Raw genomic sequence first — 21,344 nt, 5'->3', positions numbered from 1 at the left:
GATACAATTAAAAGGGGGATGGGGTGGGTGGGTGTGAGTGTATGAGGCATAAATAGTTGATCTCAAGTTCTGCAACAAATTTCAAAACAAACCAGCAAAATCTTATATCTGTGGGAAGACCAGGACCGTACTGCCAAATCTAAAAATGCTCAACTTTTTTCTAGCATCTGTTCAAGTAAAACCATTTCCCAGCATTGTGTGGGCTATAAATTATGATAACTGTGTTTCTTAGTTTCCTGTCAAAGAGATGACTCAGATACTAGGTAGAAGCTTAATTATTGGTCATATATATTCCTTTAAATATAAATGATGTGTATTCTTTTAAATATAAATGTTCATGTAAATGTTCAACAGAGCTCTTCAGAGTTGTTAAAACGTTGTTCAGTGTAATCAGATTTGTACCTAAATACTTCATGAATACTTGGCACAGTCAGTTTCTTAAATGTTATGAAATCTGAGAACCATTAATCCTGCATCTTCCACGTTCACAGAGCAGGATTTGTCTGTCTCGATGCATGTTTAATTAGATGTTTTTTACTTAGGCAGCTTTCCCATAGATAATAGTGTCAGTTGATATTGCTGTTAATTTTGCTTGAATGAGGAGTAAAAAACTGAGCCCTTATATTTGTTACAAAGATTTGTGAAGATTTGGGTGGTTTTCTCTGCATAGTCAGAAGACTTTGCTGTGGTTTCCAATTCCCTCCCCAGTGAAGGCATCTTAATAGTACTTTTGCTTTAAATCCACTGTGTATACTGTATTTTTAAGGTCTGACAGCACTACATAATGCTAAATTGGTAAGGTTGAAACATCATTCATTTTGACATCATTTGATCACTTTTTGTAATATCCTTGCAATGAGCAGTAAATCAGAAGACACTCAAAATCAGGAAGGCTGGCACCAATATAGCTGTTGTAACGCAGGATGAGCGCAGTGTTCCTGCTGCAGTTGTCTCTAATCTAGGCCAGTCCCTTAAATCGGTCAACTTCTTTTTCGTCTACAGTTTCATTTCTTCATTCTCATGCATGTGGGCCAAAACTATTGTCTTCTGTTTGCTTCCAGCATTGCAGAGGAATGTTAAAATCGCCTAGTAATCTGTGCTTGTTTAATCTCTTCTTATAAATGTTAATACTATTTCCTTTTCCAATAGCTTTGGTTTGTTATATTTAAAATTGGAACCTGAGAATCAGGATTAGGTGATATTACAAAACATGTATCCATGCAATAAAATTGATGTTCAAGACAGTAATAAGGATCTTCAGATGACATTTAAACCAGTTGGAAGTAACCCTTTATAAGAAAATTCTGGCAATTTTTTTCTGCTTGGTAAGAAAAAGACACTTTTTCAGCCTTCTCTCTCATTTTAGGCTGGGAATGGAGTGCATAGTTTGGATGTCAGCAGTGAGACACCCTACCAAAACAAAGCATCCATGGGACTGTTGTCTAATCAGTGACTTCTAAGTGCAGGAGCTGTTAGATTGGAAAGAAGTGCTACAAGATGCCAAGTGAGGTGCTTGAGAGCAGCAGTGGGATGGAGGAGACCATGCAGAAAGAAAGCAAGTCTGGAAGTCAGAGCCCTCACCGTGGCTCCATGAGAAGGGCTGTGGCAACCACTGTCACCTTTGATGGGGAAGCCACTATGGACCGGAGGAAAAAGAAGAAGAAAGAGTCCCGTCCCGAGTCAATAATAGTGTATCGGTCGGAGAATGAGAATAAGGTGGAAGAAGAACAGGCGGATGAAGAAGGAGGGGAGAGGAGCTCTGAGGAAGGCTCCAAGTTCCTGGGTCAGTCCATGGCAGATGGTATGTATTCCTGGGAACACCCACTTACCGTAAACTTTTTTTGATGCCAGCATGCACTGAGGTCAAATGCAAGTGACTGTGGGACCAACCCTCTCCAAGACTGCAGGCAAGGAGAGCTTGAGTTCATGCATGAAAGTGCTCTGAAATAAAAGGCATTACAAGCTGATTTAGGGTGTCTCCTGCAGTTCTTTGCAGAGGTTGGTTGTTGCTGCACTCTTAATTTTAAATGTATGTGCTAGCTGGGGTTGATCAGGAAAAATGCTGAGCATGCTTTAAGCCAATGATGCCGTGATCAAGTCCCTGTCCATGCCTAAAACAACTGCCTGTTAAGTGAAAGGATGGAAGCAGATGGATTTAGTGGCTCTACCTGTGATAAGGAGTTTTACTCATTATCTAGGATTTGCTGTTGCCTTCTGTTTGCATATTCTCAGCACACCTTCCTCTTTAAGAGTGATTATTTGGCAAGGTCATCGTGGGGCATCTTGGAGCCACTTTCACTTCTGATGTCTGTCCTGGATACCCTTGCAGGGAAGACATGTGGGAGGCAGGTCCTATGGCTAATCCCCTTGTGAGTCAGCAGTGCAGGCTGAGAGCGGCTTCAATGTGAATGCCTGCTCCTGGTCCATCAGCTGCACCAGATTCCCCCATGATCCCAACCCCTACCCTCATGGCTTATCTGCTGCCTTCCTGGTTTTGTGGGCCACTTCAAGCTGCTCAGCCTCCTTCTAAGAGCCTCTGAAGACCTCCTTCCAAGCTAGTCAGAATTAAGACCAGAAGGAAGCGTATTTTAGCCCCATAGAAGAGTTTATGGCCAGTACTACTGCAGGGACCATCCTAAACCAATGGCACTTGGAAGCTAAGTCAGTCTGCTTGTGACTTTAACCACATCCCAACACTTTCCTGTTTGGTGCCTTTGTTGATCCCTTAAAATGCAAATACAATTTTATGAGAGTTTGTAAGGATTTTCTAAACTTTGAAAATTAATTTACATTGAGATACAGTGCAAATGTGAAGCGAAATATTAGCTATTCAAGTATAACTCCATGTGTGGATGTGCTTATTCCAGAACAAGAGTCTTAGTCATATTTATCTAATTCACCCCAAGTGTCCATGCTGTTCAGGAATTAATCTCTGAGGGTACCAGAGAAAATAGGCATACCATTTTTTATTCAGTTACTCTGTCTCATCTCTTTCTCATATACTCCTGCAGCACTTTCCTGTCACATATTGTCCCCAGTGCAGATGCTGGAGTCTTCTCCCTTGTGATTTCTGTCATCTGGAATTCCTGTCTTCTCCCTCATTCGCCCTTCTTCCATTTTCTTCTGTGATAATCTTCTTTATACTGCATTGCTTCTTGCATTCCATCTTTTTTAAATTTAACTATAACTCCATATGCACTATCTAATTGTCTTTGGGGATTTACACAAAATACTCGGTACAGAAAATAATGTAGATGAGTTTATCTGTGTTCGTAGGTGTCTGGAACATGCCTTTAGACAGCCGATATGTCACCTTGACTGGAACAATCACCAGGGGAAAGAAGAAGGGTCAGATGGTGGACATCCATGTCACACTAACGGACAAAGAGCTGCAGGAACTGGCTAAGTCAAAGGAACCTCCTAAAGAGGACGTACCTGAGAAGAAGAAGAAATGTGATGTTGGGCTGGACAGAGGACCCCACATTGTCCTCTGGACCATCATCTGCCTCCCCATCATTTTTGTAGTGTCCTTCGTGGTCTCATTCTACTATGGAACCATTACATGGTACAACATCTTCTTGGTGTACAATGAAGAGAGGACCTTCTGGCACAAAATCACCTTTTGTCCCTTTTTGATCATCTTCTACCCAATTATAATTATGGTTGTGTCTTTTTCCTTAGGGCTGTACTCAGCTGTGGCCCAGGTAGCATGGTCCTTTGGGTACTGGTGGCATGCTGTCAGGGATATGGAGAAGGGCTTCTGTGGCTGGCTCTGCAGCAAGCTGGGTTTGGAAGATTGTTCTCCGTACAGCATTGTCGAGCTGCTAGATTCTGACAATATCTCAGGTAGTCTCTCTGGCAAGAGCTCTGCACAGGGGGTTGAGACCTCAGCAGTCTGAGTCTTTGTCCTGGCTGATTATTTTGGTCATATCCGAGTGGTTTTCACCTAGAAAATAACACACTGATTTTTTTTTATATATATATATATATATATATATTTAAACACAAACTTAATGAATAAAATATTGGGCTGGGACTGCTCTTTAAATGTAACAGAATGCAAGTGTGCTAGCTTCACGTGGTCTGGGTGGGGAGGTGCATGGCTTTCCAAGGATTTGTCATCTGTTTTAGCTAATTACAACTTCTGGGAACGGTGAGAAAATCCAGGTCTGTGGGGCTTGAGCTATTTGTGGGCTGGCAGAGACATATGCTGAAAGTCCACTTCTGTAAAGTTAGACTTTACTTTTAGGGAATGGGACATAACAATGACCTGCTGACTCAGTGAAAAGAAGTCTGTACTCGGGGGATGACCTTCAGGAGCTAGGAAATCATTCAGAGGTGAACACTAAATTGCAAATGGTGATGTTCCTGCAGTTTTCCTAGAAAGGGTCCTTTTCCAGTCCTTCCGACAAGTGCAGCAAACCTTCCAGGTAGGCTAACTGCTTAGACACTGTCAGAGTTTGAAAAGTAGACCACTACAATAGTTGTGCCCAGCCTTTCACTGGGAGAGGACAGCATAGCCTCCGACAAAGGCACGTGAACGCTACGCTGACCTGAAACACACCCATCACATGATGGAAGAGCAGGGCTTGCTCTGTAATGCAGTGCGTAGGGACCTGACGGGCCTGTCACCAAGCTCCTTCAGGAGACAGTAGGTGCACAGCTGGGTGCTGAGGACACACCTGCATTTGATCTCTCAATAGGCACACTGCTAGGAAGGAATGGGCTACAGGAGTCGTACGCAGTGTACAGTGCAAACAGTTGCATTATAGGGAAGAAATACCTGCTCTGGGGAAAGGTGATCAGTGTGCATGTCACTGCAATGGTGGCACCTGTATTTAGGGAAGTGGAGTGGAAGGTGCTTGAGATGGGGAGGTGTCACTGAAATGGTCATTCTGTTTTTCAAGCTGCTCTTAGGGAAGAGCTGCTGGACCTTCCCTTTCAGAATGGGGGCGTCCCTGAGCCCGTGTCTGTTAGTGCCAGTGCAAACTGCATTAGTGCCTCAGCTCTGGAAATCTGTATGCCCCCCCACTTCCTGGTTAATTATATGGAAGAGCAATGGATTATGTATCCTACTCCCCTCATGTCTCAGTTTCATAATTGGTTTCCCTCCTTTTGGGACTTTGCATGGCATCTTAGTGGGCTCCCAGACCAGGCTGAGGTGGCCACATTAGGCTGGGGAAATTTTAACTGTCTCTTTAAAAAAATGACTAGCAGAAACGTTCTTTTTCTGGATTGACTGTTGGGGTTTTGGCCTAAGGACGACACAAGGAAAGTAGAAGAGAGGTATAATGGACTCTAATGGGGACTGAGTTACATGTCTGAAACATGATTAATTTTCTGAGTGCTCTAGTTCACCTGGTGCTGCTAGAAAGTCTGGCTCAGCCCCAACTCAGAGAAGCCCACCATTTGCATGCATGTAGGTAGATAATTCATAGTGTGCAGTCAGTCAGGCTGCACAGTCACTCATGTTTGTATAGGTGTTTCACTTCCCCAGTCTCCCTACCAGAAGGGGAGCTGCTCTAGTTTTAGGATGGTAAAGAGAAGTATTCAGAAGCTGGATTTCACAGGAAATATTTCAAGGATAGGGTCAAGGCTACACTGACTGGCTGTCCTGGTTAGGACATCTGGGAACCTCCGATGTATAATCAAGTCCATCCGATGCTCTTGGCCTGACACTGAGAAATAAGTAAAGTCCCTGCTGCATCCTTGGTCCATCCCTTTCTGGGAGGTCCAGCCAAAGCAGCCTCTTAGCACTGGCTTGAGGATTAACAGTATCAATAGCGTACAAGCCAAATATCAAGAGCAGGCTCAGCCCCACGCTTTACAGGTACAGCCAGGCTGTTTGCTGCTTCCTCATGCATGGCTTTCAGTTTTTACTGGCTAAGTCTTTAAAGGAAATGACCAACTTCCGGAAAAAAAAAATAGACCCCAACCTGTGAGGCAATGGCAGGTAATTCAGTGGGGTTCAAAGAGGCTGACATATGCCTGGGACTGGTTCAAGCAGTGAAATGCCTTTCACAGGGCTGTTTCAATCAGGGAGCTTGATATGCCTCTGAATTAATAGAGAAGCTGAGGATAAGTCACAGAATCATAGAATCATAGAATAGTTTGGGTTGGAAAGGACCTTTAAAAGTCATCTAGTCCAACCCCTCTGCAATGAGCAGGGACATCTTCAACTAGATCAGGTTGCTCAGAGCCCTGTCCAGCCTGACCTTGAATGTTCCCAGGGATGGGGCATCTACCACCTCTCTGGGCAACCTGTTTCAGTACTTCACCACCCTCATTGTAAAAAATTTCTTCCTTATATCTAGTCTAAATTTACCCTCTTTTAGTTTAAAACCATTACCCCTTGTCCTATTGCAACAGGCCCTGCTAAAAAGTCATGCCAGTGCTGGCAGTCTGTAGTAACCCAGCACAGCCACTCTGCTTAATACTCCTCCACATGGAAATCACAGGGTCCCACATGGCTGGAGGGTGGGAAGAAGTGATGCTTAACAAACATTAATGGGAAGGCAGGCCCGCTGGCAAGTGTTCTCACGCTTTGCCTAGAGGGACACTGCTGGCATGAAAGGAGTGGATTGTGTATCTTGGCCCCAACATGCAGCAAACAAGTGGGTTTGGGGGAAGGATGGCTGGCAAGTGTGCATTGCTGCAGAGGGAGAAAACCCAATTCAGCTGTCACTGCCAAACAGCAGCTGTTCAAGGCTAGACAAAAGGCTGGGGTCAGTAGCACAAAGAGCCTTCACTTACAGAGGGCTTGAATGGTAAGTACTAGCTCCTTACAGAATACAGCCATGTGAAATGTCTGCTGAGCTGCAGGTTTGCCTTCAGAATTGCAAACAGTCTGCCAGAGCAGAGACAAAACCAAATCTGTGCCTCTTACTGCTATGTAAACACAAAGGAGCAGAGAAGTTCTATTACCCTCCCTCTGCCATGGCAGCTATACTTCTGGGTTTGGAGGCCACCTTTTGGGGGATATACTGGAACAATCCATTGCGTGTTTTCTACTTCTTTACACTTAACCAAGCTTGCCACTGCTCCCCCCAAAGTCAGGGTGTTCTGCCATTGATTTTGGTGGGGGCTAGTTTAAGCTTGGGGTTAGTTCTGGTGCTATTTGTAAAAGTTTTATTCAAACTTTTCTCAAAACAACTCTGGATAGCTTTCTCTCCTGCCTGTTATCCCCCGGAGCAGTTTGCCTGCTGCAAAATAGGTAATCATAATCACTTGTTGTAATAGAAAAAAGCACAAGTTTTTGTCTTGTTCTGCCTTTGCTTTCAGAAACTCACAAGTAATTTCTGCTTACGTGCCACTGTCAAACTGCAGGGAATTCCAGTTATTCTGATTGTTGAGTGTGTTCTGGCTGCTCTAGTCTGGATGTTTTTTTAAGTAAAGATAATGTGTGTTTGCTGATTGTTATTTTTAATTGCATTCCCTTTTCCCATCCTTGCTGGCCTGGGTGGGGAATAAAGATGTATGTGGCTTTAGAAAAGTGTTGCTTTCATGCTTCTGTTTGACTTTGTATTAAAAACAGTGCTGTGGGATGGACACAGTCATTATATGCTGATAATTGATTACAAGTCATTATCTTTGAAGGCTCACTTTAAAGTGTGTCTGAAATGGGTCTCAGTTTTACCTCTTGTTAACCTGTGCCTACCCAGAACTGTCATATGTCTGGGCTCTGGGTTCTTCTTTGGTTTTACTTCATAGCGCACAAATGAGAACTTTTTGATTTAATTTCACTCATTGGGTGTCTGTTTGGCTTTAGCCCCAGGGATCTGTAGGGAGGGACATGCTTCCATACCAAAATAGGAAATACATTTAACTCTACAAATATGGTCTGTGTGTCTGTGACTTGGAGCTGCTATTTATGGCTGTGCTGGGAAGATTTCTTACAACCCCTAAGTACTCCAGACATGCCTCTGTTATGATAAGTCAAAGGAGAATCCACCATTACAGTTCTTCGAGGTGTCTAAACATTAAATGACCCTTGGTGCTCTCGCACACAGTCTTACTGCAGTCCTACCCTCCTGCTAGCACAGGGCAGACACTTATTTGGCATTTTCTTTCTTCTAAGAAGATGACGTGTATCTTTGGAAAACCCAAATGAAATTCCTACCTGAGGGCTAGCACAGCTTCAGTGTAACAGCTCTTCGAGCCAAAAGGCTACTTGCGGGTGATTTCCTCAAACTGGCAGTACCACGTCCAAAGCAACAGCTAGAAATACCAGGAAGGCGCTCGTGATGTGATGCCTGCTGCAAACATTCCCAAGGGAACACGATTCCCTGCGTGGCAGATGTACACAGGGGACTTCCCACCTCCAGTGAAGAACTTGGTGAAGGACACTTGGCTTCCTGATGTGGCAGGGTAGGATGAAGGTAGTGGGCCCAGAGAATTAGCTCATTAGCCTTTGCAGTTCTCACCTTTGAGGTACAAGGTAATCATTTTATAAGATAATGGTTAGCAGTGGCAGAGACTGCTATTGAAGACCTTTGCACCAGGCAAAACACACCTGTATGACTGCACCATGTACTTCACCAGGGGGAGAGAAGGTGCTAATTCTGCCTGCTGACTTACCCATTCCATTCTGTTTCTTTGAGAACTTAAACAGTCACAGCATGAACTGTGCTTTTAACCACAGTTAGTCTCTTGAATTCACCCTTCTAATACCTTGGGCCGGTGCTTTGAATCCTGAGGCCAGGATCCTGCAATTCCTGACTCTGAGACTACGAGCAGGGGCTGCTCCGTGGATCCACGTGGCCACACCTGTGGATACCTTCTCAAAACTGCAACAAAGTTAAGAAAAGCCACTCCGGTCTACTCTCGCACACCAAAGCATCCAATTACACTAGTTTTAAAGAGAGAAAATAAGGATGCACAGCCCACATTCCTGCCCTGTAATGGACACAATTTTGCTCAAAACTTATGCAAGATCTTTTTGTCCCAGGCAGTGAATTATCTGTGGGCCCTTCCTGCTTCTTTCCAAAGACTTGTCGATGTGGAGGCAGTTAGATTAACACGGACTCATTTCTGAGCAGATTAGTCCATCCAAATTTATTCCCTGTATGGAAATGGGAACTCACAAAAAAGAGAGAGAAGTTGAAGCAAATTCAGTCCTTTTCCAAATACCACAACCCATAAAAGGGGGCTAATCCACTTGGAAACACAACTTTTCAGATAATTTGGTGACTTAGAAGGGACATCATGTTTGCTTGTCTTAACTACTAAAGTATGATTTGTCTTCCAACAGGCAGCCACTTAATGATGAGAGAGGGTTTGTGGTTGTGTGTTTGATAACAGGGTAAATTGCCGTGGGGTTCAAAAAGCCCCCTAAGCATCCTTTCATGTAAACAGGTGATGTGTGGCTGCATTTGAACAGGCAGCCCAGAGAAATGAGGCTCAAGGGGCTCTCGTGGATCCCTTCTGGTCACCCAGTTCCTTTAACTTTTAGTCTCCCTAATTTCTCATCATTACACGGTAGCTGAAGTCTGTCAGAATGCATTAAAATAAAGAGAACACTTGAGTCAGGCCAACGATGAGTTTGTCCCTGTGTTAAAAAAATGCCCTTGCTTTTAGTGAGCTAAAACATAGAACCTTCCCCCAAAAAACAGAGCAGCTGTTGTGCTTTGCATCCATTGAAATTAGGTATGCCATGGATGAATGTGACCTGGAGCCCTCTAAGGTACAAAGTTTCTGCCCAGACGTGATCTCTCTGTCTTAGGGCTCCTTTTGCCAACCATTTCTTTAAGCCGGAAATTTAACTTCACAAGATTATAAAAGGCAAATAGGATAAAAACCCACCTCCCAGGGCAACATGTTCCCTTGGGGCTCGGTTTATTGCAAGTTCCTCCATCAGTAACATATATTAAGACCAATATATTTCAAGGTGCCTTTGATTATCTTCATATGTACGCCAAATTCTTTCTGCTCCTACAGTGATAAGGTAAGTGAATCAAGTATTTCTACTACAAAATGACAGCAAACTGGCTCATTGTGATATAGTACAAATGTAGATAATTTATACTAGCCTGGTTATCTGAATCACCTGCAGTTGCGCTCCTAAAAACCCCAAATATCGTAAGTAAACTGAATGGCTTTCACAGTGTCAATGGTGGGCCTGAATCCTGGGGTAGTTGGCCTAAGGAGAGCATGCCATTTCTTTCTAAAATACATTGCTTGTCCTAAACTATGGAAGTGTTAGCTTCTAATGTCTAATGCTATGATGTATTTAAATGTATTTGTAGTGAGCTGCCCCTATAATTACAGGCAATTACTAGAATATCCTTCCATCATAATGGAGATTTTCCTTAACATTTTAACCATGTAAAAGTTGCATGCAGAATTAATAAACACAAGCAATTTTAACCTTCATTAATTTACTCAAATGAGCTCCCCTGTGACTTAAGAAATGAGCAGAAATAATTCCTAGTATCTGCATGTAGTAAAAAAAAAAAAGTTAAATATTTAACATAGTAAGCAGTATCATCCCAGGGCACATGTAGTGTCATTGCTAAATGACATCTCGGTTCTCACCAAACATGTAGAGCTACCTTTAGTGACTAGTGACTAAAAGCAGATAATACTGACTTCTCTACAGTGTGATTACACATCGCTTAAGTGATGAACTCTAATACTGAAACAGGCCCTAAGGCAAGAGTTTCATATGGTAGTGGTGACTTCAGCCAGCCCCACGATTACAGCAGGATTGCCCTGAGGCTCCAATTCCACCCTAAAATCAAGTCTCTTTTGATGGCTAAATTTGCCATTTATTTCAATAGCAAGTTATAAAAATTTGAATATCTGCCTTGCCTAGTACAAAAACCCTGCAGAAATCAGCACTTGTCATCTTGATGAGTCCCTTCCCTCCAAGGAATTCCTGCAAAAAATAACTGACAGAGAAAACGCGAAATTATTCTTCCCCTGCCTCTACATCTGACACTGTAATGTATCTGCTAGTGTCATGGGTTAGCATCAATTTACGCAAATAAAAAAAAAAATTAATCCCTTCTTCTTTCCTCTCAAATAGCAGCTCCCTCCTTCACACTGCTGCTGTTTCCCCCAAAGCTGTACAAACTGGGAACTCGCAAGAATTAAAAGCTTTAAATCATGATGTCCCATCCTCCATGTTTGCAATGCTCCATTTTTAAAGTGCATTAAGGCTGATGTTCCTCTAAAGATGCAAACTTCCATTCTTTCAGCTTGATTTCAATTTGCTTCCAGGTGCAGGCAAACAAATAGGGATTTAAAATGGGATCCTCTCTCCCAGCTCAAAAAGAGCCTTGTTTGGCAGCTGAAGTCTCTCCCCGTCCCCTCCACAGGCCGGCTGGATGGATAAGGAACAAATCCCTGTGCCATGAGGATTAAACTGGACGATTAGCCAGCGCATGTGTGTGCGTGCGTGCGTACGTGCATGATGCTGGTGAGGGGAGGATGAAAAGGGGAGGATACTAAAGGCTTATCCTTGTGCATCCACAAAGCAAATCCTTCACCCGGTGAGTTATCCTAGCTAGCTTGTCCAGAACAATCCTGCCGCATGAAAGCACTTTCCAGAGGTGCCGAAAACACAGCTGGATTGCTAATGGCTACAAAGAAAGACTTACTGCACAGAGAGAGGTGAAACAGAGAGAAAGACTGTGAATCCAAGATTACATGGAGAACAAGATGGATGAGATTCTGCTCCTGTGATAACCCAATCTGAAACAGCAGCAGCCAGGACAAGAATTCTGGGCAAAACATTGTTTTGCTGTGTTCTATAATGCAGTCTGCATTTCTCTCCCCCCCCTCCCAGTTTCTAAGGTGCTGTTTAATTTTATTGGCATCTACTTTGTACTTACTACCTCTTCCTAAAACACTGGCTTTAACTTTTTCAAACACTATTTGTTACTCTTTTGCTGGGCTGTTGCTTTCCTCAAAGAGAGCATATCTGACATGAACTCTCTGGTGCTCTCCAGGAACCCAGGTGCTCTGGAGTTCAATCGAGCCAAACTATTTCTATTAATTTTAAAGAAAATCAGCCCCTGCACTGCTGATAGTCCTCTAAAATGTAATAAAGAAAAAGTCTGTTGTAACGGATTTAACAACTAATCCAGAAAAGCCTGCCAGAGTTATTTCAAGAGTAGAAATGCATCAGGTTTTCAGTTACTTAGCAGGGGGAAATATTTCACCTCTTGCGATACCAAGCTGAGTGGGCCTTGCATCATCTCCTTCAGCAATCCTTTGGCTAATCCATGGATTCAGAACTCAAGGAAACATCATCCTAAGCAGAAACCCAGCTTAATAGATTTTAGATGTAGGAATAAATTTATAAATCTACCTCCCCAAAAAAAGTAAAATGTAAAAATATTTAAAAATATGTATTTTTTGTTATTGTCTGATTTCTGCCGTACCTGTATGCAGAAATTCCTCTGCAGTTTGGTGGTGGGTGCACGCTACCGAGTTCCGCGGGCTGCGGTGCTCCCGCCGCCCGGGTGACTGGGATCCTGTTGCCCTCCAGTGGCGAACTGAAAAACGGGGAAAAAAGCCCACTGCAGTATTTTGTTTTCTGCCTTAGAAATGCATCCAAAGAAGTCTACATACCGTGAAAGTGCAATAGCAAATACTAAGAAGTAACATCATCCCGATTTTTAATATATTCATGTAAAATTAATCCCTCCCTCCCTCCCTGTTCCTTATAGGTATGCAATCTGAAGCAATCTTCAATCACAGGAGTTCACGCCTGCCTTTCTCTGGCGTGCCAGGCTTATATAGTGGGGCACGTGAAAGCATTTAATGAGAAGCCAGTCCAGCACTTTGTTTTGCCCTTATATTTCAAAGTGTGGCCATTTGCACAGATCGTGCAAAGCAATCTCTCAATAATACATGCCACTGTAACATGTAAGTACTTCACATAAATACTTTTATTTTTGCAATAGCATGTGACATAAATGCTGATCAACTTATACATGGCAACAAAGGCGCAAGGATTTTAACAACTACAAATGTCTATGAAGTCTCAGTGCCCCTCTGAGATGTCTTGTAGCTGATTTTTTTCAGAACATTTAGCATAATAAGGCATTTTCTGTGTTGAAAGGGAAGCTCCTTTCATGAACACCTGTGAGCGCTCAGCACTTACACAGATCTGACCGTATCTCAAACTGAGCACTAAGAAAATGTGACTCACATAACCAGTGTCTACTGGTGAGAGACTTGGGTTCAAGTGATTTGTAAATCAGAACACAGGCAACCTGCTGAACAAAACCAGAGAATTTAATTCTTAAAATGCCATTCAGTTACCATAATCACAAGAATTTCCTCTTTCACTCTGTCTCCCAATTTTTGTAACAAATGAGGCAAGGGTCTTATGACTCCTTTAGTGCACAGTCCTAATTTTATCCCAATATGTACTGAAAGAGACTATGGCATTGCAGGACAAGAAAGAAAGTACCTGCTCCTGTAGTTGAACCCATATCATAACATACAGACACAAAGTACTTGGTTAAGGCTGGAAGAGACTCTTTAATGTCAGAATGTCCTTGCATTTTGGAGCTGGACCTTTGCAACTTTAATGTTCTCATTACTTCTTAAAAAAAAAGTACATTAAAGAAATACAATGAAATTCCATTATATAGACTCCTCCTGACAGCTACATGGGTTTCAGCTTGGCTGAAACCTTTGGACCTACAGCCTATGCTTCTGCCTTTTCAGCTAATTAAATAATTGACAGCTGTGGAAGACTGTCCGTTTACAAAAGCCACCTGCAATCAGGCAGCAACACAATTAACACCAGCAGGAAAAAGTGACTGAAGATAAAACAGGAAAAGTCAGAGTGTGCTTAAACAGTGGAGGTGTTTTCAAATCAGCTGAGCCAGGTGAATTTCATCCAAAGCAAACATACAACTGGCTAAAGCAATCTCAGGAACAATAATGATTTTCCTTGAAAAGATGGGTGAGATTGCAAATGTAACATCTGCTTTTAAAAAGGGATGGGACAGTGCAAAGGTGTCAGGGAGTTACAGACTATGCTCCAGTTACTGGAAGCTAGCATAGCAAATAATTAAACCATTTATAGGTTCTCAGAAGATAATAAGGGAAAGGAAAAACAATGGTTTTTTTAAAGAACAAATGGTGTCAAATCAACCCCCCTTTTTTTGTGTGTGTGAGAGAAACAGGCTTTTTAAATAGAAAATATTTATCTTGATTTTAATAAGGCTTTGATGCTATTTTAAATGACATTCTTATAAGCAGTCTAGGAAGCTGTTTCATATTTTGATGTATGATAAAATAGCTGCAAAAGCCACTAGAACATTATATACAGAGCTGTGTCTAGTGGTTACCAGGGGTGGCCATCTTGGGCTGAGTACTGTTCCTCATGACTTGGCTAAAGACAAAATGTGCTTATGAAATCTGAAAATTACACCAAACTTAGGGGGATGGCAAGTACAATGGCTGAGAAGATTAGAACTAAAAAATGATTGTTGCAAATTTCATAAATTGTCTGAAAGAAAGAAAAACAGGATACAATTTGTTAGGCAAATGTGCTGTTCTGTTCATTGGGAATAACGAACATCAGGTGGAAGAACTACTGGATGGGCAGCAATTCTGCAGGACAGTCCATGCGTGCTACAGAAGAGTGTGATTCTCAACGTGATTCCGCGATAGTGTGAAAAAGGTAAATACCAAATGGGGAAAAGGGATTGTAAACAGAGTTGGCTTGTGACTTCATGCTTTCGCTCTCTGTGGCACTTAATAAGGCCTCTGCTGGTGTATTATAGCCAGGAGAAGTTTTTACTCTGCCTGAGAAATCTGCTGGAGAAGAGAAACGGATCAGCCAGAGGGAAAGAGGAGGCTGTAAATTCAGCAGCTGGGGTGGGAGGCAGAGAGGAGGAAAAGCAACAGTGACATTGTCTTTTGGAAGAGGAACTATGAACATGGGGCCTCAGAGCCTCTCAGCTCTGTGCAGAAGGATTTGTGGAGCTGTTTCTGAAGTATTTATTCCCTGTCTCCTCTGTGGTGGGACTCAGAGTCGTGGATGCGCTGCTTTGAAGTCATTTGTGTATCAGCTGTGATCCACCCTCTTGCCACAGTTTGGGAGCCCCTGAGCTAGAATGTGCCTGGCAGGATGCACCCCGAGTCAACATACTCTCGTAACTTGTCACCTCTCCTTACTATGTTACTATGTTTTCCTTCTGTGTTTTCAGGAGAGATTGGATGGTGTGGTATAATCCTTCCTATTTAGCTTTCTAATTTTCCTACTGCAATAATTTCCTTATTTCCTCATTTCCTTCAATTGCATGAACTAAACCAAAAATGGACTGAGCAGGTAGATCAGCAGACGGGAACTGTTAAATCCCCAGAAGGTGCTGGTTTGTTTGGTTGGGATTTTTTAGTTTTTAAGTTTATTGAAGGCACAGTTTTGTAATGTGCCAAGTGTTCATGAGTCATAGACAGCCAGAGGACAAACCCTGTGGACTTAGAGGTTGATCCTCAAAATCAAAGACAAATTTTGCTTTGGAGAGTGAAACCAGTGTTTGATATCTTTTCCCTGCAGGTGTATTCCAGAGAAGCAACTAAGCAAAGACAGTGTGTTAGGCTTGTATCTCTTGGGAGGACCATCAGGCATCACTAAATAGACATAAAAAATACTAGCGTTGGTCTGCGCCACAGTTCTGGCATCTGCTTGCAAGCAGGTGTTTGGAAAGACCTCTTGGGAGAAGACAACTGTGTGCACCTCATGAAGCCCAACGCAGGAAGACGCTAACAGATGTGTTTCTAAGCTCTGCTTTGCTTTGGGTGCCAATTTCCTGTCTACTTTTATCTTTCAGTTTGCTGCCAAGCTTGTAATGGTAGAAATACAAAGCTGATTGGTGTCACAGTGTCCTTGCCCTGCTTCGTTTATCTCTTTAGGAAATTCAGTTCATAATTCCTCAGTTTGCAGTTAGTGCCTGCTTCTATCTATGAACCCAGGCAAAGAACACATAATGATTGCAAAGTTAATTCTTCTGTGGAAAGTTCTGCTTCATGTATCTATTTCAATAAAACTATTGGGCTAGATCGCAGGTGGCTACGGTATTCCTCTTTCCACCAGGCGTTTATCCAAAGTTTTACCCTGTGGGCAATTGCTCCAAGGGGGAGAAAGGCCAAGTCATCTTTCTGCTTTTACACTGCTTCAGTGTCATTCACATTTGCTCAGAGCTGCCATAAGCAGCTGGGTCCCAGCTGTAACTCTCTGGATAATACATTCCTTCTTGTAATAAAACAGGGAAGCCATTTTCCTTGCTGCCTTGTAAAGGCATCGAGTGAAGTTAAACACAAGGCAGGCCCCTCATTGCTACTTCCCAAGAGCATACTCATTTAATCCAGGCTTAGTTTTTTGGGGGAAGACAAGTAACCAAAAAAGGAGTAAGCAGAGCAATGAGTGAGAACCTCACTGGGACTGAGGTCTGACTCACTTTGTTGCAAATGAGATTACAGCTGATCACCCTGAATGCCGAGTCCGCGGGGATGTCACGTATTTATTATTTATACCCAGAGACTGACATTCTGTAAAATGGAAATGGCCAATTAATCACAAGCATCTTTTGGCAAGCATTTACAAGTGAAGATCTTCAAGTCTTAATCCAGGCTAACAAAGCCCCAGTGCCCCCAGATGGAGTTCATTAGTCAGATCTGATGATTACCTATAAGGGAGCTCTGCACAAACTTGTGAAGGAAAAGGAAATGTGGATTCATGTTTGTTTTAGAAACGATTAGCCGGTTTTCCTTTGCATGGTGGAAATAGGTCTGAGGAAATCTGGCAGCATGAAGGTGCGAAGGGCAAATGTTTGGGTTTATTGTTTGTGTATTTTGCTGAGACAGTTATAAGACCGCATTTATGCCAGACTGCGAGCTAATGGATAGGAAGATGACAGATGGAGTTTCATGGTTACAGGTGTCTTTAGTTTTACTCAGACTTTGTAACGGAACAGGGTGCTGTATCTGGGCCAGGCACCCCAACCTTCCTGCAAAGCAGAGGTTCCTAGTTCATACCCAATTTAGGTTTCCCTGGGTAATGTTTACAATTACTGCTCTAACTATGAGAGTTTGGACCAAAGCCTGGCATTCAGCTTTTGTGTCAAATGTAGGATTCGGAGAGGACTATGAAGGGTTTTGTGTCAATATTCTGTGCCAGCAATTAGGGCTCGGGTTTTACTTCCCAACCCTGGCATAAAAATAAAATGTTCATTGATTATGATGCCTTGCAAAATGCTTTTCTGCTGGTGTGTGAAAAGCCATTGCTGATGAAGTTGATCAATTCTTGTTTCTCTGTTCTTCCCATTTGCGTGTGTGTGCACATCTCTTGTCTTATGCCTAGACTGCAAGCTATGTCAGAAATCAGATGGGGTGGGTGATTGCCCGATTGCTAACCCAAAGAGGGGACTTTTGGTTTGTAGTGAGCACTCCTACGGACTAAGGTAACATCAGGACCAATAATAATAATAGCAGTAATAATAATAATAATAATATTAACCAGACCTGATTTCCTTGGCTGATTAATCTGGAATCTCCTTAGAGACACTCAGGAAGACAACGCACAGCTTTCTCTTGCAGTTGCTGACTGTTTTTTTTGTCTACAGGTTTCCTATAAAATGTTTGTCACAGTGCCAAGCTGCTCTGTTCCTTTGATATCCAAAGTGCTTTGAAGAGAGAATCCCCCAATTACTAATATTCCCAAAGCATGGTGATGTAGTAAGGAGGAAAAGGGGATTTTTGTCTTCAGACATCGCTCGATATAAAAAGGAAACAGTTCTGTTTGCAGGGTCAGGCTTCTGATACAATGTTTTTTGAAGTGTTCATGTGAGATTTACTCTTTTGGAGCTATACTAGTATCTCCACTTTGCATTCTGTTTTGAGAATAATTATAGATAGTAATGTGGGTTTTGAGATACACCGAGAATGGAAAGAGCACTGGTAATGACGTTCTCAGAGGGTACAGGGAAGGTAATGCCGAGAACAAGAAGTACTCAATATATGTGATGAAGTATTTGCCATTCGTTATACATCTCTGCTGATGATTTAATATCCAACAGGTGCCAAGACAGATGTGATATAGCATCTAATATAAAATCAGCAGGCTTCAGTTTCGTCAAAGGGCCTGTATGTAATTTGGTTGAGAAACTCTCTTGGTTGTTAATGTTGGGAGAAAGCTAGTGTTGTGCCAATGTTTAACGAAATAAATAAATAAATCGATCCTGTTCCACTGGTGATCCACGGGCGGAACGGGGCTTATCAGACACCTCTGTCCAGCCCAAAGCCCCGTCCTGGCGGGGAAGAGGCACGGCTGCCCCTCAGCAGATGTGGCCCGTGGGACTCCCGGGCACCGGCAAGCGGAGGCTGGGGAGCCCGGGGCAGATGGGCAGGAGAGGACAGGAGGGCTCCGGTCCACCGAACCGGGCTCGTCCTTGTCTACGCTGCCGGAGCCTGGGGACGGGGCGGTGCCCGGCCGGGCCGCCCTCACGGGGCCGGGCCGCCCTCACGGGGCCCCTGCCCGCGCCCTCCCTTTGTCTCGGTCCCGCCCGTGCCGCCGCCCGGTGGCGCTGCCCCTCCCGCGGAACGCGAGGCGCCGCCGCCGTGTTCCCGGGGGGACGCGGAGCGGACAGAGGCGCGTCGCCGGCCGGAGCGCTGAGCGCGGCGCACCGCGTCCCGGAAGGAGCGAGATGGCGCGCAGCAGCAAGGTGAGGGGAGAGGGGGTCTTCCAGTATCCCGACAGCCTGTGGGCACCGCCCGGCTCCGTCCGCCGTCCCCCCCCGGCCCGGTGAGCGGGGCCGTGCCTCAGGCGTGGGGTGGGGGGTCGTGGAGGGGGTGCTGCCCGCTCGGGCCCGGCCGCGGCTGAGCGCCGTGGGGGCCGTGACAACGGGTGCCTCCTCCGCGGGCCGGAGCCGCCGTTCCCGCCTGTAACGCCAGGGCTGTTTAAGCTTTGGCGGTGGGTGTTTGTGAGGCCGCCTGCTCTCTGTGGGGGGCTCCTGGCGGCGCCCCGGCGTTGTGCCGGTGGGGCCTTTCGGTGAGCTGAACATGGCCGGTCCTCACGCTGAGCTGAGGGAGCTGGCTTTGCTGCCGGGAGGCGGCCCCGGCCCGGCTTGCCTTCACTGGGCTGACAACGGTGTCGGCAGCGCACAGCACCACAGCCAGGGCTGCAAAACCCATCTCCGAAACCGAGGAACTCCTCCCTGTGCTGACCTCCCAGTGGCTGCTGGCCCACAGCGGTCTAATTTAAAGGCACTTTGGTGTTCCTGTCTCAGGGGCAGCTAAGGTTTTGGGCGCAGTGCAGCTACCACAGTAGTAATTGCCATTGCTCTTGCTAAAATAATAGTAGAAATGTTAAAACGTTAAAAATGCAGTTTGTTTGCCTGGTGTGCCAGGAATCCTGTTGGTGAAAGCTGTGTTGAGTTCTCTTCTGATAAAGGGCGGTTTAATATCTGTTAAACACAGGCTTTGTCTGTGCTGCAGGCTAAAGTGCTGCTGTAGCCGTCTCTCTCTTAGCTTTATTATAACTAGTTTCAGTGCTGAGAGGTTAGAGCTAAAGGCAGGCTTATTCCTTTTTCACCTTTATCAGTGCTTGAGCAAAGCAGATTGATGTTAGCTCAGGTGTGACAATGTTGTCCTACAATTACACATGCTGAGTATCTTAAAAGCATAGCTTAGTATACTGAACCTGAAAATGGCAGCACTGGATGCTCAGAGGTTAATAACAGATGAAGAGACATATAGAGGATGATTACCAAAAGAGAGACCTGCCCTCTTCCTGAAGGAGGATTCCACATACCTGAATAGGCACTGGGCTTGGAGTCTGCTGCCTTCCAGAAGAGCACGTTAGTACTTGACACTTGATCATCTTCTCTCCAGCAAAACAGCAGCTCTTCGCTCCTGCATCTGCTCAGTTTCTTTGCTGTCGGCTTGCCAGCTGTGAAGAGCATTTTACCTGTTTCAAACAACGTGATTAATTCAGCTGACAGCCATGGTGTGTCTTGAGGCAGGACAGCAACAAGCAGGAGATCTGCAGTTACCGAAGCTGGTAGAGTAATTCCTCAGGCTGTCAGGTGAGCAGTAGGAAGGCTCTTGTGAGAACCTAGTGCAGCTCCAGTTACTGCCTGTATTCTGATTCTATTCTATATGTTGTCTATACAAGCTTCTGCAGACATAGCTGCCTCAAAGGCATTAATTCCTGGCTCCCAGGCAAGCCACCAGTGAAGGCAGAGTGAGGAATAGAGCGCTGACACAGAGTATAACCTGCTGGATGACTTGTGGAGTCCTATTGCTAATTCTTCTTTCTTTTTTCCCTTTGTCCTGTTCTGGGAGGATGCAGGGAGTTAAACCAGTGCTTGTTAAAATGACAGGAGAGGCGCACAATATATTTTGGAAAAAGGAGGAGGATGAGAAAATAGTTTGAGAGCTACTAATACAGAGCATTAGACCGCTAATCTGGGCAAATTATTCCTATAAACTTGATATTAAGAAATACCTATTTGGGTGACAAAAAGAATCAGGTTCTTTTGGTTGATGCTTAAAAAGATACTTGGAATTATTTGCATGGTCATATGCAAAAGAGCTTAGCCCAACACCTTTTCTTTTTGTTGATCCCTTTTGTTTTGCAAAAGCAGACTATGCATCTCATGTCTCTTGATTCTCAATGTTCTGATTTATTGCCCATGTCCTTCTGGCAGCTTCACTTCTTAGAGAATTGGATATATCTTTTACTTTAAAACAAGGCAACTGGCTCCAAACTAGGTAATACCTAACTTTTCTGTGTTCTGGCAAACAATAATTTTTTGTGCGCAGTGTAGTTTAAGCTACTGGCTGTCCACCAGGCAAGATTTTGATGTATGTTTGAAGAACCTTGGTTTAATCAGTAAGAGTAAATTTGAGCTGGCCTTTTGTCAGTGTCCTTGGAGATGCAGGGCATAATTTTGCTGAATTCTTCTTGTAGCTTTATTCAGCTGGATGGTAAAATTACTTAGGTTAATCACAGTAAGTAGAGGCTGTGGAAGAACTTTAGAGGAACTTAGCAAAAACAGTTGAATGGGCAACACACTGCAGGTAATATTCATTGTTAATAAATGATGAACCAGACAAATCACAAGAAGCAATTTTATTTTCATAGAATCATAGAATCGTCATGGTTGGAAAAGACCCTTAAGATCATAGAGTCCAACCGTTAACCTATCACTGCCAAGTTCATTTATACCATGTCCTTGAGCACCGTATCTATCCGTTCCTTAAATACATCCAGGGATGGAGACTCAACCACTTCCCTGGGCAGCCTGCTCCAATGCTTGACCACCCTTTCGGTGAAGAAGTTTTTCCTAGTATCTAACCTAAACCTCCCCTGGCGC

At 43.9% G+C, this 21,344-nt stretch overlaps 2 protein-coding genes across 8 annotated transcripts in view; both read left to right on the top strand.

Annotated features, from left to right (window-relative positions):
• Positions 1-1,497: 1,497 nt before the first annotated feature.
• TMEM169 (transmembrane protein 169) lies at positions 1,498-3,899 on the top strand (the record flags this gene model as incomplete). The annotated part of the gene is made up of 2 exons (XM_082311856.1): positions 1,498-1,801; positions 3,277-3,899. 2 exons carry the CDS (start codon positions 1,498-1,500, stop codon positions 3,897-3,899), a joined length of 927 nt encoding a protein of 308 aa, XP_082167982.1.
• A 14,718-nt stretch (positions 3,900-18,617) lies between these two features.
• Positions 18,618-21,344, top strand: part of XRCC5 (X-ray repair cross complementing 5) — a gene marked incomplete at its 3' end in the record, with an annotated part of 57,480 nt that continues 54,753 nt past the window's right edge. For all 7 annotated transcript variants that reach the window (XR_014228381.1, XR_014228382.1, XR_014228383.1 and 4 more), the window contains exon 1: positions 18,618-18,689. Coding sequence is in view for 3 of the 7 variants with exons in the window: in XM_082314134.1 (XP_082170260.1) it covers positions 18,672-18,689 (18 nt within the window). The remainder of the gene's footprint in view (positions 18,690-21,344) is intronic.

The sequence above is a fragment of the Platalea leucorodia genome, assembly GCF_965183815.1.
Source record: "Platalea leucorodia genome assembly, chromosome: 5".
Lineage (NCBI taxonomy): Eukaryota > Metazoa > Chordata > Aves > Pelecaniformes > Threskiornithidae > Platalea > Platalea leucorodia.
The sequence above is the reverse complement of the archived record's forward strand: the minus strand, read 5'-3'. Positions and strand labels throughout refer to the sequence as shown.